At 42.9% G+C, this 17,325-nt stretch overlaps 1 protein-coding gene across 5 annotated transcripts in view; it reads left to right on the forward strand.

Annotated features, from left to right (window-relative positions):
- The window catches only part of DPF3 (double PHD fingers 3), a 180,244-nt gene extending 165,656 nt beyond the window's left edge, over positions 1 to 14,588 (forward strand). For 4 of the 5 annotated variants that reach the window (XM_074867955.1, XM_074867957.1, XM_074867956.1 and 1 more), the window contains one exon: positions 268 to 14,588. In XM_074867955.1, the coding sequence (XP_074724056.1) occupies positions 268 to 338 (71 nt within the window). In that variant the 3' untranslated portion in view covers positions 339 to 14,588. The remainder of the gene's footprint in view (positions 1 to 267) is intronic. The other variant, XR_012628869.1, reaches the window with a different exon arrangement.
- Positions 14,589 to 17,325: the final 2,737 nt, after the last annotated feature.

Below are 17,325 nucleotides of genomic sequence, written 5' to 3' on the forward strand. Positions count from 1 at the left end.
TTAGCTAAAGGCTTCTGTTTGACTGGGAAGTGGTGTAGCAAAAGTATGAAAACATAAAACACCTAATGGCAATGCATACCCAGCTGTGTTGTAACTTGTATAGAAAGCTTACGTACACAACACCAAGGGCAGCAGAGTCTGCTTCAGAAAAATACAGGCAATTCCAAAGTTAGCGATATTTGATATCTTATTCAAGCCAATCTTGACATAAACTCTGAGTGCCTGGATTTGATGTCATTCCTATAAGAAAGATTTCTTCGTTTGCAGGGAGCTGGAGTTGTCATTTGTGCCGGGAGCTGCTCAGAGAGAGAGCGTCAGCTTTTGGCTTCCAGGCCTGAGGAGCTCCAGCAGTCAAGAAACACTTTGCTCCTGGTGTTGCCATACCAGCACACAATTCCCATCCAGAACACAAAGACACACCCACATCAAAACGAATGGACACTCAAATACAGGAAGAGGTATCTGGTATTCACTGTCACTAATGCCATACCTCCTGGGCTAGAAGGATCATGTACTTTGCCGATGCTCCAGATGAAATCTCTTCACTGCTATGCATGGTTGCTGCTTGCTGTTACGGGCTCACATGCATTATAGAAGGGGGAGGGTTGTTATATCGACATGGAGAAGTCAATTTTGTATGGCCTTGTGCTTTCTGTTTAGTATTCTTTTCAAAGAAGAAGTAGTAAGATATCTCCCAAGGAATTATTGGTGAGTACTTTGGCTGGGAGCAGCACCAGCTGTTTCTCTTCACAGGCTTGACTAGAAATCTCTTTACTGCAACCACTCTGTATCTGTAGGGGAGCTTTGAGAGTTGCATTAGTTCAATACTTCCCAGGTCATGAACAACACGTTGTCATTGAGAGAAGCACTGATCAAAATTTTTTGGGGTGATGCTTTCTCCCTTGGATCAAGTGCTTTGATTTGGCAGATCTTTAGAAATCAAATCTGGTTTTAGTATCTCTGAAGGAAGAACAGTGCCAGTGTGTACACACACAGATGTTTCGAAAAGCCTACTGTCTGTGGGATTTCAGGATATTTAGGCCCACTGTCCCACTGCAGTGCCAGCATACAGTCCAGACTCATCATTCTATTTTTGTTCAGAAAATTGTGAATGGTTATGTATGTAACTGACTTGCTGTTTAGCTCAGAAAATTAAAGAAAAGAAAAACGTCATCTTAAGTTGATCACAGAAAGTAAAATTGTCAGTTTTCTGAGCAGTCTAAAGTAAGCTGCAAAAAGGAACAACTTCGGCTTAGGGTCAAATGAAGCACTTTTGATTAATTTTTTGAAATTTCTAAACTAAAGTGTCCTGCAACTTAAAGTTGCATTTTACTCTGGAAATTGCCTAATCAGGAGTTCCAACATTTCCAAAGTGTTACTGTTTTTTTAATCAAAGTCATTATCAAGATCTAGCTGAATTTTCAAATAATTTTGCCCCCAATTTCTCTACAACTGCTTTTTTGGCAAACATGATAAGTTGTCAGAAAACCTTCCCCAGCTCTAAAGAAGGGAATAATTTACTGAACCTAATATGAAAAGAAAGATTTTCATAATAATTTTTAAATTTAAATAGAAATAGCTGTACTTCATTTAAACAAACCTCTATGTGTGAAATGAAGAAACATTAAGCAAGAGCATCAGTTGAAAAAATATATTACAGTTGAGTCTCTCTGAATAATTTAAGACATCACTAGGAGGACAAGTGAGTACATTAAAGAATTTCTACCAGATACATCTTTAAGGTTAAAAACCTGCAACTCCCTGAACTGCCAAGTAGCCCAGAATGACCATTTTCTTGAGTATGATGTATATTACTTTCTATGCATAGATTTAAGTGGGTTTATAATACAAATTTATGAGAGTCCCAAGCAGCATGTGACTCAGGTCGCTTGTACAAGTAGGTAAGGACACTAAAGATTATATTTGGCATATTTATATTGGTTGAAACTTTTCTGCAAAATTAAATGTCCCTGAACACTTGAAAGGACGTTGTGAAAGAATACTGGTGAGGTAATTTTTCTTCCTGCTCCTGCTAATTACACTTAGTTAGTATGAGCTATACTGACCTAATGCACTTTCCCTCATTATTTAGATAGTTTCTCCACCTTTTGCATTTTGTTCAACTTGCATGCCAAAAGTAGCCGTGTCAGCTGCGGGATTCTCCCACATGCTGTCGCAGCCTCTTCTCAAGCTGCAGCAGGAGTATTTTAACCTGTTAAAAAAAGATTTATAAAGTATTTATCCTAGTCATATTGGACCAAATCTCTTGTGGAGCAGTTGCACTGGCTACCTGTGAAATTCATCAATACCGAATCACAGAATCACAGAATCATCTGCGTTGGAAAACACCTTAGGCTTTCCATGTGACAGCCCCTCAGATGAGCTAAGAGTACAAAGAAATTTGAGCATCAGATGCAGGGAGTGTAAAGCAGAACCCCATGGACCTGCGTTAGGTGTCTGGTGCCTGTTGGGACAAAGCTCTAGAAAAAATGTAAAATGAAACAACTTTCTCCCAGTCTGGAAGTGCCCTGGCCCTCGGGAGCACTTGGGGGCCACAGCTCACCTGCACTGTTGGTGTGGTTGAACCCTGCTGACCTGGCTCTTTGGGACCATCGTACACTTCAGACTGATCCAAAATCCTCTTGCTGCTGTGGCCAGGAGTGCTTGTATGTGTTCACCAGGACACTGCTGGGCTTCCTCATGGAAAGCATGTGTTTTGGCAAGAGGGACAGGAGCTGAGAAGTGGAAGTGTGTGAACTGGAGGAAAGTTTTGTGGTGGTGCTGGTGGTGGGAGCAGAAGGGGTAGGTTAGGGTTTGGGCTGGTGCTCAGCTACCAGCCCTGCTGGGCTTAGGGATTTCCGTCATAAAAATGTCCGTTGCCTTCCAGTTTCCTGGTATTTTCATTGACCTTGGAAGAGGAGTAGGACAATGTCTGCATTATCAAATGGAAAGGAAAATGCATATTGTTTTAGCCAGTGCGTTAGGGAGACAGTGGTGGCTCATCAGGTAAGTCTCAGGTAGCCTTGTTGGTGGGACTGGCTGGTGCAGAAAGTCAGTGCTCTCCATCCCTGTTACAGAGACAGTGCTAAATGAGCTGTGCTCTGCACACACACTTGCTTTCCTATTTTGTGATTCCGATCCATAGCACTGACTGTTTTCTCATCCCACAACCATTCTGCAGTGAACAGCGTTTTTCATGTTTGGAAATATTCCTCAGCTGCCTTGCCGAAGTTTATCACTAATGAAATATGATGGAAGGAGAGATTGCTAGACCTTCAACAGCAAAATATTGTTTGCTGTTTGAGATCTGTGTAATAGGGTACTTACCCAAGGTGGTCCAGCTGCGTTTCATCTCCTCAGCTTTGTGCTGTGTCGCTGTGTAGCCAGGCAGCACCAGGTGACTTTGGCAGCAGATGAAATACCAGCTCTCCCATGCTGAGAACTTCCTCCAGATACAGTCTCCCTTCTTCACTAGCTCAGTATAAGATAAGGGGCTGGGACAGACCTCTGAGTGACGTTTTTAGCAGGTATTCAGAGCCATACGTTTTGGTGCACTTTAGAAATATTAATCGATCCACCAAGCGAACAATGCTGTACCCACTCTACTGAGATGTGGAGAGGTTGTGGCACGGCCATGGGGGTGAGGAAGAGGTGTTCAGAAACTCTGATAACAGATTCCCTGTCACCTGGTACCCACTGGGCACAGCCTTCCTGCATGACCACTGGGATGAACGACTTGGGTGACACCATCCACTGTCAGGCAAATCTTGAGGCCGCTCGTAGCAGCGATCTGGTCTGGGCAGTAAACAACGTGAGGACTCTGGCTCTGTATGCTTCTGTCTCTCTTGCTCTGGCAGGATGTGCAAGTTTGTTGGCAGCCCCTGAGGTGATCAAACTCTGGTGTACTTCAAAACTCTTCTGTGTAGGCAAGACAAGCAATATTTTAGCACAAATCAGGGCAAACTACCATGGGAGATGGTAGATCCTGCATCCCTTGAAATCTTCAAATCAAGAATGGGCAGCTTCCCAGAAGATATATTTTAATTAAATGCAATTTTAGTTAATCACAGGAATGTCTGACTGAAAAGGGCTTGTGTTATAGAGGAAGTCAGGCTGGATGATGTAATTGTTCTTCCTGTTCTTATTATAAAAACAGATGTTTACTGTGGGAGAGGATGTATTTAAATACAAGCTGTGTCTGCATAATGGCCTTAAAGTATGTTAGTTAAACATATTAATGTGATCCTTCTCATTTTTAACCCATTTTGGATAACCTAAAAAAGTTCAGTTATAGAAAATCACCTTACCGATGCAGTAAATTGAGCATTTCCTCCTTCATGCCCACAATGGCAGCTACATTGGTGTTAGCTATCTCAGGCTGTTCCAGAGATTGAACAATTCAGACTATATTGCATGAAAGCATGGCTTGGTCCTGGCTTTCCCTCCATCACGTTTGTGTGCTGTGTTGCCCAATTTTCTGCCCCATGGTGGGAAGACTGGCTGGGGAGGGGAGCTGCTACAGTGGCAGCCTCGTAAACCAGAGGGGTGGAGAAATGGTCATAAAAAGTGGATGCACCCAAGTTGTATCACTGAGGAGGTGAGCTCCTGCTACCGTCAGAGCCTCCCCCGTAGCTTGGAAAAGGCAATACCCTTAAGATGTATGAGATGGGTCCCATTCTGTCTCCAAACTGTACTTCCATAGACATGTCTTTGGACTGAGTTTACAGCATTTCTGTAAACATACCTTAGGTCAGTTCTTGAGCTAGGAAAGCCACCATTAAGTGTGTTCTTTTGAAGAAAATGTTGCTCTAAACAACTTCGAAATCAGCTTTCTTTGAAAGGAGTTTAGTAAATTTTGCCCCAAAGGAAGAGTCTCCTGCACCATGGAGTGTTATGGGGCTGTTGCCTGTTCTTTACGCCTACGTCAGGTGTTGTGACAGAGGTCATTTGGGAGGTGAGGAGTGGATGGGGGTAGAAAGAAATATTAATTAAGCTTGTTACTGCTGGAGGGATAGTGTGCATTGTGCGCAAGAAAATTCCAGGTAGAGCTGGGCATGATTTTTCTGCATGGAATAAATATATTTTTAAAATATGTGCTTTTCAGAGAACCACAATTATTCACATGTCCAAGTTCAATCTGGCAAATTATTTCATACAAGAAATATGGGGGGAATATTGGAAGAGTTGAAAATACTTGTTTCAATCTTTTTAGAATGAATCACTTCAATATTTGAAAAAAATGAAAATTAAGTAGCCTTCATTTGATACAAAATATTTAATGTGGATCTCAATAGTTTTCAGGTCTAACTGAATTGAAATTGTCCAAATTTTCTGATCTTGTGTTATATCCACCACTGTGTATCTGGTTAATTCAGTTTCAGCATGTCAAACTGAATTAGAGAAAACTTTACAGTATCGACTTAAAAGAAAGCAGCTATGGAGGAATGAGAATCTTTAACATCTGAAAAGTTTTTTCAGATCTGAGTTTTCATCTGAAAGTAAAAAAAGATAAATAAAATGAAGGAAAATGTAATCTTGAATGCTAGAAGCACTTTCTTAGAGTGAGAAATCTTGGTTGATCTTACTTGTCTATCTGTCTATCTAATCAGTTGGAGATGCCAACTGTTAGTCTATAAAACTGTCTTGCAGAGCAGAAGGGGGAAATGCTTTGTGTTTTCCTGATATATAAAAAAACTGGACAAAACAAAAGAGACTGTATTGGGAGCAATTTGGCACCAGTCTGGGAGGGCAGAAAATGCAAATCCTTTCGAGGAGATGATTAAAAGATGGGTTGTCTTGTCAATTTTTTTATGGGAGGCTGTGGACTGGACAAGAGGAGGTCCTGACCTGAAATTTTAAGAGCTGACCAGATCTACATTTTTGTGAAGATCTGTAGAGAGGAGCTGGGTTTGTTACAATCTTAGCATCTCATACTTTTGCGTGATATACTACTTGGCAGGGCAAGGGAATTATGCGTTATTTTTCTTTAGGCAGCCGGGCAGAGTGACCACCACTGCTGGGGCAGGAGCAGGCAGGTGCTGTCCCTTTCCTGCCCCAGGCCCCAGAACAAGGGGTGTCTGTAGAAACCACCCCCAGCCAAACAGAGGTGCTCACATACTTACTCATCGCCAAATTTAGGCCTCGGTTGACAGCAGCTGACCCGAATGGGAGAGAGCCCATCCATCCGAGCTGCTGGTTGTGTCAGGCTGCCCGCTGGCCTGGAGAGTCTGAGGTTAGCTGGAAGCATGACATTTCACTGCACCTAAGCGGAGTTATAAAGTGAGGGGTTTATTTCCACTTACAACAGGGATTGCGGCACTGCTGTGGGCAGGTACCCAACCTCTCTGTGTCTCACTTCTGGAGAAAAGGCAGGATGGCAATTCTTAGCTGGTTTTGTAAAGCACTTGGAGCCCGCCAACTGCATGCAAGCACTGAGTGCTGCCATTTACTACAGTGCTGCAGAGCCAGGCCGTGGCAGAGCAAGCACAGCCAACTCTCCCATGCTGTTCCTTACACCAGTTATTTCTGCCAGCCACGGGCCCGTGACGCTGCCCGGGGAGATGGGAGCAGGTGAGAAGCCAGAAGTTGGATGCTGAAGGTCCAAGACCCTGCAGAGGAAATGAAAAGTTTTAGTTACTGTGGCTGTGCTTCTCCTCTGGTCAAAGAGGGCAGGAGCTGGGACTGGCAGGCAGCCAAACCCATCTTCAATGGTGATATAATTACTAACAACGACCTCCAGCCCTGGCAGTAGTTAAATGGTTTTTCAGGGCAGGCACCAAACCCGGTCTGGTTTACATAAGGTAACCTCAGTTTTGCTGGAGGGGAAGGGAGAGGCGGGGGGGTCTTTGGTCTGAAGGGGACCGAATTACAAGTGCAGCTGCCCAGCCTGTTCCCCATCAAGTGCCCATGGCAGTGCAGGCTCAGGCAGCCTCCTCCCTACCAGTGCCGGTGCCATCGGCCGGGGCCAGAGCATCACGTCCCTGCTCCTGGGGAGCAGTTCTGCAGAGAGGGTGCTGGAGCTGTCCCAGCTCTGGCCCCTGCGATGCCGGCTGGGGCACAGGGTCTCACTGCGCTGCAGACAAAGGCAAGAGTGACCAACGCTGCCAGGCAGCATCCCTGGCCCTGGGGGGACAGTGGCTGTCTTGAAGGACCCAGGCTGCAAGATGTGTGAGCACAATTTGGCTGTCCTGATGGCCAGGTCTTAGCGTGGGGCAGAGGAGAGGTGTCTCTCCAGCTGCATTGCTGGGGAGTTTGGTGAGTCCCACCACCACTGTGCATCGAGGTGCTTAACTGGAGGGGGGGAAAGATAAACAATAGCAATTACTTCTGGGGAACAAAAGGGTTTTTAGGGTTTACCCTCTTATTGCATAAGTGTCAGTGAGAATGCCAGGCATTTTGCAGCTGGTGAATCAAGCCAATAGCTTATTAACGTTTGGTGTGTGTTGCTGCCACATTGGATGAAAATGTAAAGCATTATTACAGTATTCACCCATGCATTTAGAATTTATGTTGTTAATGCTGTTTTGAAATAAGTAAACTACTATTTCCAGATCAGCTTACCTCCCTTTGCGTGTGTGAAGTTAACAACAAAACACTTCATACCAGGAAATTGCTGATTTTTCAGGTATTGATGTTTTCTTTCAGACTCCTGTCAGTCTAGTCATCCATCTGATTGTAACAAACTATAGGTTTCACCTCCACAGTGACTCAGGAAATGTTTCCTCTCTCCCCACTTTTCAGAAGCCAAGGAGAGAGAAGGGCAGTTTTTATTCTTTGTATTCTGGAAGAGTGATAAAGAATGACAAGTCCATTTCATGTTCATTTCCTTTCCATGTCTTGAATGATTGAATTGGTTGGCTGGGAGAGTGCTCCTTTTTGTAGCAGTCTGAAGGGTCTTTGCTAGCATGTCTCACCTGTGCATGAGATATCACAGTCTGAAGTTTTGTCCCCTTGGATAAGACTCTTCCTGCTGTTGCCATATAAGACTTTGAAGCTGCTCATCAAGGAGCCATGTGTCTACAGTCCTGAAAATCAAGATAAGGATTTCCCTTAGATTTGTCAAGATTTTCTGCCTGGAAGGCCAACCCCCCACTGCCCATGAACTCTGCTGGAGCACAGATCTGTTTCCATCCCAAACATCTGGTGCTGCTGGACTCAAGACTGCATTTTGATGTCCACTATGCACTGCCAGTGCAAACTTTGCCAGAAACATTAAAACGGAAGTATCTGCTGAAAATCAGAGAATGAGACATGAATGTTATGCCTAATGTACTCTTCCTTCATAGCTCTCCTAGGAGTGTAACACAAGAAGCGTGCCCCTGCATCCTTTTGGGAAGGCAAGCGCATGAGGAATTTCCAAGTGTCATCTCCTTTGAACTTCATTACAGAATATCCTTTATTGTTCATTCTCATTTTTTCCTTCTCTTACAATATATTTCTGGATTTCAGAGACAATGTGTACCAAAGCTGATTTGAAGGGTCTAGAGCAATTTGGAAATAGAGAGAGGCCCAAACCGAACCATCAGCTTTTATCTCCCCCTTAGAAGCATTCAGCAAACCCTTGATCATTGCAGGGAATCAAACTCATGTGCTGACTTAATCCCAACTCATCATAAAGGTCACACAATAGTTCATATAGACTATTTTGTAGTCATAAAATGTTCTTTTAAAATGCAGGGAGAAATGTTTCCTCTTTACCTTGATGGCTTTCCATTTTTTGTGCTGCAGCAGGGATCAACAGTCTTCTTGTTTATTCTGACTTTCTTTCGGCATTGCAGCCTGGGTCAGACAGGCCTGGGAATAATTTATTTCACTGAATTGCAGATGTAAATAGAGGCTCAAGAGCATTCAAGTAAATTGTCATCTGTGCTAGACAGTCAGATCTCCTAAGAACCAGAAGTCTGTGTACATGTTAAGTTATTGCTTCACCTTTTCTTCATGTGCCATTTCAGACTGAGTGTGCCATTGGTGTACACATAGTTTTTTCACTGGAAGTGATTGCAAAGAAAAATGTCCAACTAAAATTGGAGGTGGGGAAGACTGAATTGGGATCTTTGCTGTTGATCCTTTATTTGATTTTGGGACAACATTGTGCCCACTATTCAAAAGGGAGTTACAAGGATGATAAATCTGTGACATCATAGTGGATGTCTCAGATAAAAACTGTGATGTCATCAACTTTTAAAATGCTCAAGTAATGATCCCCAAATAGTGACATTCCCATTAATACATTGGTAGAGCCTTACTGTGTGATACTGTAGTACTGCATTTAATTAGAAGGAGACTTCAAGTTATATATGTAAATATATATGTATTTGTGTGTCATATTAATGTTATTTACTGTAAATATTGCTCACCTATCAGGAATAGATCTAGAGTCCTATAATAAGTGTTACTCAACTTGAAGGAGAAGGAGGAGGAGGGAGAAAATCTTATTTGTTTTGCAAAGGTGTGTCAGCATTCTAACAAAATCAGGCAAAATTTTATCCCTTACAACATAATCTCAAACCTATTTGGAGCATGATTTATTGATGCATGAAAGAGTACCAATACTCTAAAAGATAGGCCAGATTCTCAGCTGCTCTTAATCAACATTCCTCCATTGACTTTAGCCAAGAGGTTGGCCTGGTGTCTTAAAGACAAGAGGCCCAGTCTGAGTAGTCTTAGACTTTACTTTTTATTAAAAGATGTATGCTGCTTAATAGTTGAGCACACCCAACATGTGTAAGAAAATAGGTATTTCTGTCCCAGATGAGTTTGGTCTGTTTACACTTGTTTCTGGTTCAGCCTGGTTCTGGTGATGCCATGTCACAAGCTCCAAAGGAAAGTGAGACATCATAGCAAAAGACAACGATGGAGCAGTCAGCAACCAGGGCAAATTTCTCTTTAACTCCATGGAGATTGAACTTGATTCATCAGGTTTTGGTGTATTGCCTTTTGATTTTCTGTAAACAACCCCTTACTGCTGCATCAGGAAACAGTGGACAGCAGTGCATGATTTTCCTCTTCTGTCTCAGACCTCACTTCACTTAGCTCTAACCTCCCCTCTCTTACCCATTTCTAATCTGTTCTAGTCTTTTTGATCCCTCTGTCTCCTCACATGGAAATCTTTTCCAGCCCCTATCATTTTTAGCATCTGTCCCTGGAGTCAGTCCTCTTCAGCATAATTTGCTCTGAGACAGGCTGAATTGAAAGCTTGCATGACCGGGATATGCCATAGGTTTACTGAGTGGAGCTTAAACCTTCTAAGCTTTACCTCTCTCCCAATGGTATGTCCTGACAGTGTCTTTGCTTTTAGCCACGCCATGAGCGGGCCCATAGTCACCTCTGGGGTATCTCTCCTTTGTGGTTACAGCTCATCTCAAAGGAACCTGTTTTACAGCCAGTGAAGCCGCGCAGCCTTGCTGCCGGCACACACTCGCCCTCCTTTCCCCAGTGCTCCAGCTGGGGATGTGGTCAGGCTGCCGGCGCATGAGATCACATCCAGCACGGCTACTCCCTGGAAGCCAAAGTGTTGCTTAGTAACCCACTCATGGAAGTACCAGAAGCATTTTTCAATCTGTCACGTTGGCGAAAAACACTGGCTTCTTGATTTAGAGGCATTCTGCTGTGCGTAGCAGGGCTGTGCTCCATTACCTTGCATCCAGCGCTATCTGCAAGTGAGGAAACGAACCTCCCATTTAATGGAGGGGCTGGGGGCGGCAGTGGGGGGGAATGAGGCACAGAAAACATTTGCCTAAGATTGCATGTGAAGCCTTTAGCTGGTTCTTCTGGCATCTAGTCCTCATCTTAACTCCCTTCCCACGGGAGATATTCCCTCCTTATGAAAGTGCACTCCAGGGTCCTATAGCAATTGGCCAAACAGGACCCTGCAGCACCTTCATCTATTATGAGACATTACTGCAATAAAACATGGTGTGTCATACAGAAACTGGATGAGGTATTGCAATATTTATGTTGTAAGCCTCAGTGTCATGGACAATTGCTACAGAATAATGTATGTCTTTTCTTAATGCAGTGGAGTTACAGCAGCTTCACAAGAGCACACAGAACACAGACCATCTGGGATTACATGGCTTCCTCAGTCATTTTCAAATTATTCTGTTACAGAGAGTTAAATGAAAAACATCCTCTCATTTAAAAATAGACTGTGAAGGCTTTTAGGTTACTCCCTTCCCCTTTTAAGAATAATTCAATTTGGGAGCAAAACATCCAAGAACTGTGTTCTGACTTCAGAGACTTGATCCTTTATCTGGCACTGGTTTATCCTTAAAAAGGTCTTCAAACAGTAAGTTGAGGGCTTTTATTTGAGGTACCTTATTGATTTTGCTATCAAATCTCCTCAGTTTGGAAGTGAAAAGGTATTTTAAACAATGTTTAGCTTTGAGCTCTGGGGCCTAGCTGGGCTCTTCCCATCCTACTTCTTGTCATCAGAGAGAGTAAAGCCATAGTCTGTGTCCAGCCATGGTATCACCCATTTCTGTGGCTTCCCTCTTGTCAGATTGTGTCCTGGAAGCCCTCTGTAAAAAAATGAAGGGGGTTTTATAAGGGTCATGGAAGGTCCAGAGTGGTCTGATGAGAAGGCTGTTAGACAGGTGTTCCCGAGAGGCTCTTTTGGTCTTCAGAAAGTCTTTTACCCGGGATGATGCTCAATGCTGTGGTGATGAAATCAGCAAAGTTTGTTTCTTGTTCAAAGTCCTTTCAGTGCAAGGTCAATGACACACACAACAGTTGTGGGCTAAAGCTTGACTTGGCATAAAGGTGAAAAACATCCCACAACATGAGAAGCTCCTGACTTGTTTCCCAAGGACTTTCTGAGGACATCAGTACATTCCTGTGGTCCTTCCTAGTCTAGTAGATAAATTCGGGTATGTGATAAAGAGTTTTTCATTTTTAATGTATGTAGTTGCATTTTTATTGCACATAGTTTGAGAAATAGACAAAGTGATCAAAAATGTTCCTAATGACTGGTGAGTGGCCAGCATAAGAGAAATTGATGACCCACTGTGGGTCCAAGTGCTGAAGTGTCTACATCACACAAATATTCAGAATGAACTGGCTTCTCTAGGGGACAGGAAGCATTTTTGGCAGGGCAGCCAAAGACTGTGAAGGCTTGATCTACATTTTAATTCTTAGAACTGGCTGTGCCAGCTCAGGACTGATGGAAATCTTGCCCTTGTGATGCTTTGCTGTGTGGAAAGAGGATTCAGAGAAGCACTAAGTGTACAATGCATCGTCTGTTTTAAAAGTAGCAGGGTGTCTATTTCCAGTCTTCTAATACATTAACCTTGAAGTTTGTTCATAATTAAATAGTCTTGTCTTACCAGTTAGCCATTGAAGCAAAAGAACTGTTGTTATAAAGAGAGTGGGCTAGGGGAGAGCAGGTACACTGGGTAACTTCTAGGCAATACTGTGAAAGCACATCCATTCCCTTCATTTACAGGGGGAGAACACATCTTTGCACATTCTGCATGATAAAATTATTTGAACTAAGAGAGATTTTAGAGGAACGGAGTTAGCTACAAATCAAGGGATATTCTACTAACATGAATTCTTGTGATTTTGTTTTTGAGGTTTCTATCTGCTCATATACTCACAAACTTTTTTTCAACATTGGGGATGCTCTAGGTCATCTCTGTCTCACCTAACTGGGATCTGCCTGCCCTTATGGAAACAGCACAATGTGGGTTGGAAGCTGCCCCACCTCCTGACTTTACATACCCCTATCTATACATGATATATATGTATGCTGAGTGACTGCATCATAGTTGCTTTTTGTAACATAGTAACTGTGGTGTCAAAATAATGTGATTGGAGAAAACTAGGAATACTTAAAACTTAACATGAATAGAAAATCAAAGTTGCTGAAAAGGAGATAAAGCTGAAGACGTTTTCTTACTCTGAGCCACCGCCATGTTTTCTACAATATGCCAACTTCTGTATCCCCTAAATAGCCTTTTATCCTCTTTGCAGCAGAAGAAAACTTGACTTTTGTGTCTTTACTCTGAGCTGGAGCCATTGGTGTTCAGTCTTTTCAGAATGTGCTGATTAATTGAAAAGCTAACCTTGTCATGGGTTTGCCAACTTCCGTAGCTTCCCACCAGAATAATCTGATGCCGGTCAGTGAATAGCCTGGAAGAGTTTTGGGTGCTGCTAACTGAAGCGTGCCATTGAAATGTTGGTCTTCATGGCAATAGTGATAAGGAGGTTTTGTATTGATGCTTGTGAGAAAAACCCAGCAGTCTCAGGTGAAACTGATTGTCCTGTTAGTCACAGGTAAGTACAGAGGCAAGCCAGAACAACTGAGTGAGGGAAAAAATAAGGACTCCTGTCTGAAGAATACCCCAGATACTGCCTGAAAAATACCCCAGATATCACTCTCATTTCAGAGAAAAAACCCTTCTGTGGCTGATTCTGGGGTGGCAAGCAGGTGGCTCACAAGGTTGGAGACACATCACTGTAGTGTGTTTGTCACTATGTCTTTGAATTATATAAATGTACCAGAATAGGAGAAAAATGCCCGTCATTTCTTTCAAATTCCTTTTCAGCTACGTACACTACCTCCAGGTTGCCTGTTGCAAACCCCTGTGAGGCATTTTTGGAGTTTACACTATGCTGCTTGGTATTCGTTTACTTTTGGTGGCCACAGACTAAGGTTACAGGTTTGGGAACCAGTACATAATTGTAAGGACAGCTTCTTGTGTTATTTTTTTTCCCCTTTCCCTCCTTTGTAAAGTGTGAACCTTTCTTTTGAATTCTGAAGTGACTGTATTGTTACAATGTGTGTATGTAGAGATTTGTTTTCACATGGCTTGTGTGGAGGACCTTTGCTCTTCTTGTCTCACATTCAGTTTTATTAAGTGCTTGATAGCTTTGCCAGCCTTTCGTGGGGGAGGAGAGGTGATGGGATGGGTTCTTATGCTTGGCTTTTTTTGAGGGAAATGTGGCCAGCTTTACCTAGAGTGGTGTGAGAATCCAGGGTGCTCCTGACTGTTCTTCAGTCATCCCGATCTGATTTCTTCCAGGAGAAAGAGATCAGTCTTGAAACCCTCAGAAAAATATGTTGCTTAATGCTATAAGCCAGCACTGACTGAGAAGGCCCATCAGTTTGTCATGCATGGAAGCGTGCATGATGTTTCACCCCCATCTGAAGGTGTCTATCTGAGCACAGAGTGAATCACACCCTTTGCTCATGACCACTGACATTGCTCCATGGACGCTAATGGAGCTACCGCAGCTTGCACCAGCCAAGGATCAGCCTTTCTGTGTCTTGGTGGTTAGGAAACCTGTGAGTGAAATCCTACAGGGGTTTGAGAGAAGAGGGCAATGTGTGTTGGAAACCTCTCATCTTTGCAGGATTTCTTTGGTATTCATACACATTTGCAAGAATGTATTCCAAGCATCTTGTACTGTTATTAGTAACTTGTACTGTAGTTTGTTAGCAGTGTTGACTACCTACGTAGCTAATATTCTGTTGCAACTTAGAAACAGTGTAAACGATTGAAGAAAACAGGAGTTTAGAACTTGTATGTACTTTTTTTTTTTTTTATATTAAAGCACTTCAATTAAAAGTACAAGGAAAAATGTTCCTGTAGCCTTTGTTGTACATCCAAACAGATGCATGGAAAGAGAGGGAAGTGCTCTCTTCCTGAGGTCTCCCCTGTGTGCTTTGGTACTAACAAAAAGAGATGATCAAGCTCTGGGTAAGGACCCTGGATGTCAAAGTTTATTCATCAAACAGAAGATGTCAGCAACCTGGTCTGGTATATATTATAAACTAAGAGCGTCCCTGCAACCAAAGCTGAAATGTCTGAGGAATCGTCGAGCCATTACTAAGTGGTGATTCACACAGACGTGAGTAGCTACAAAAGGGCTAGTAACTGGGGAGGACTTAATGAATGAGTCCACTGTGTAATATGTTAGTTTTCCTTTATTTTTATCACAAGTACCTCAGAGGTCACTAGGAGTCTGTTGATGTAAAAGTGGAGGAAAAGCATCCACAGTCCAGGGTTATTTTGGGAGTACTGGAAAGTTGTGGGTTTGGGTCCCAGAGGAGGGGTATCGGAAAACAGCAGCATGCACAGGCAACAAATGATCCTCACCACACATCCCAGAAATTGTTTTTTTCTCTCCACCCCTCGAAATGTGCATATCCAAATACTTTCCTGGATCACACCACTGTGGGATCGGCATGCGTAAACAGACATCTCTAAAGCGGCTTGTGATTTGGTGATCTCAGCCCAGCTCTTAGTAGCCAGATGCCCATAATATGAAAACAACCATCAAAACTGTCTCTTTTGCTGGCACTGTTTAATCAAAGGGACAATGGGAGAGAATGGCAGTCTTATTTCTACAAAGAGCCCTTCAATGTCAAATTTGCCATACAGCAGAGTAGCATTCACCTCTGTGGCACAGACCACAGCCACTCTGGAGAGGAACAAAAGCTCTCAGACAGCACGCAATTAATCCAGCATCTATTAAACCAAGCACGGGTAATTTTGAAGGAACGTAACAGATTTCTGCTTTAAATTATTCTAAGCACTATTTTTTTAACTCTACACAGTACGCACAGCTCAAAGTACAAAACAGAAGGCTGTGTTTCTGGCAGCTGTTATCTTCCCAGTAGCTGTTTTACATCCCCAGCATCTCATAATCCTGAGACAAAAATCAAGTAAAGCACAGCAGAGGAACAACATTAAAATGCCGCTGGCTTTCCTGCTGCCCACAGCCATGATCAGGTGCCCAATGTAGGAGCAAACAATTAGTTCCATGACCAAGGGAACTAATGAAATCTGGTTTCCTATGGATTTATGACAATATGTTGCCTTGGTGCCAGAGACTTGAGGAGTTAGTCTTTCTGCTAATATCTTGAATCCAGATGAGGATTTTATCAGCTGTAGTCTCTGGAATGGCTTAATGAACTTTGAAGTGGTGATACATTTAGAAAAAAGATATATTGCATGCTACATACAGTGAGAGATGAAATTTAGTGGTGGGAATTTACAAGATAATTTAAAAACACAGATCAAAACAAATATAGCTTGTCTGCTAAGTCCTAAAAATGGGACTGCTGCTGGTTTTATTTCTGTAATGTCTTGTCTCCACTTTTTCCAGTGCAACTCTGTTGAATTAATAGTGTGATTGCCAATGGGGTGGTTCCAATAAAAGACATAGAGTAGTTGCAGCAGTAGAGTATAAAGGTGTAAATAAACAATATGTTTTCACAGAGGAGGAAAATTACCCAGAGATCTAAGCTGGACATGTATTTTTTAATTTATTTACAAGTGATTTGGAAAAGAAGATGAAAAGTGATGTGAGAAGTTTACTGAGAATGAAAAACTGTTCTGGGCAGTCAAAACAAGAGTTGACTGTAAAGAGTTGCAGAAGTTTTTCATGATAATGAGGGACCGAGTTATAAAATGACAGATGAAATCTACTGTCGATAAATGCACAGTAATGCTTCTGGGGAAAAACACCCACCCTAATTATACATGCATAATGAGGGGCTCTAAATCAGCCATCACTGCACAGGAAAATGATCTCGGCGTTGTTGCTAATTCTGAGAAAATGACAGGTCAAGGCTGAGCAGGTGTCAGAAAAGCAAGTAAAATGTTAGGAATTACTAGGAGGGGAGGAAAAAAGGAGAAAACAGAAAACATCATTATATCACTGAATAAATTTGCAGTGTGATCCTGTGCTGGGTAGTGTTTGCAGCTTCTCCATGCCCCACCCCCCCACCCACCCGCCATCCCCCCAGCCCAGCACACATCCAAAAAGCCTGTAGGAGAGCCAGAAGAGGCACAGGGGACAGCGAGAAAGCATTGGCGCTACGGGGCAGCTTCCATGCGAAGAGAGAACAAATGCGCTGGGACTGGTTGGCTGTCAAGAGAGATGGCAAACAAGAGACAGGTTTGCAGGCTTGCCAGGAACCAGCCGCCACAGCGAACGAGCTGCACCTCCAGCCCCTGACATCCTGAAGCATCTGGCTTCGTGCAGCTGAGCGGACACAGCCCATCTGCAGGGTGCATGCTTGATACGCACCTCGCTTCTCATATATTCGGCCCCCAAGCTTCCTTTAGAGGTCATTGTTAGGGAAGGTTATTTCCCAGCCCACCTGGTACTTTGGTTCTCACATCTTATATTAGCAGAGTGTATTTCTGTTCCTGGATATGTTCTCCTACCACTTTAGTATATGCCCATACTGAGGGAGGAAAATCTATTTGACACTTTAACCGTAGTCCTTCTCGAGCAAGTTAGCTGTGCCTGCTTATTTCATTCAGGACAGTTGGTAAAACGTTATCAAACAGCTTGTGGTTGAAGCTTTCA

Source organism: Strix uralensis, chromosome 4 (assembly GCF_047716275.1).
Source record: "Strix uralensis isolate ZFMK-TIS-50842 chromosome 4, bStrUra1, whole genome shotgun sequence".
In the NCBI taxonomy this organism is placed as follows: domain Eukaryota; kingdom Metazoa; phylum Chordata; class Aves; order Strigiformes; family Strigidae; genus Strix; species Strix uralensis.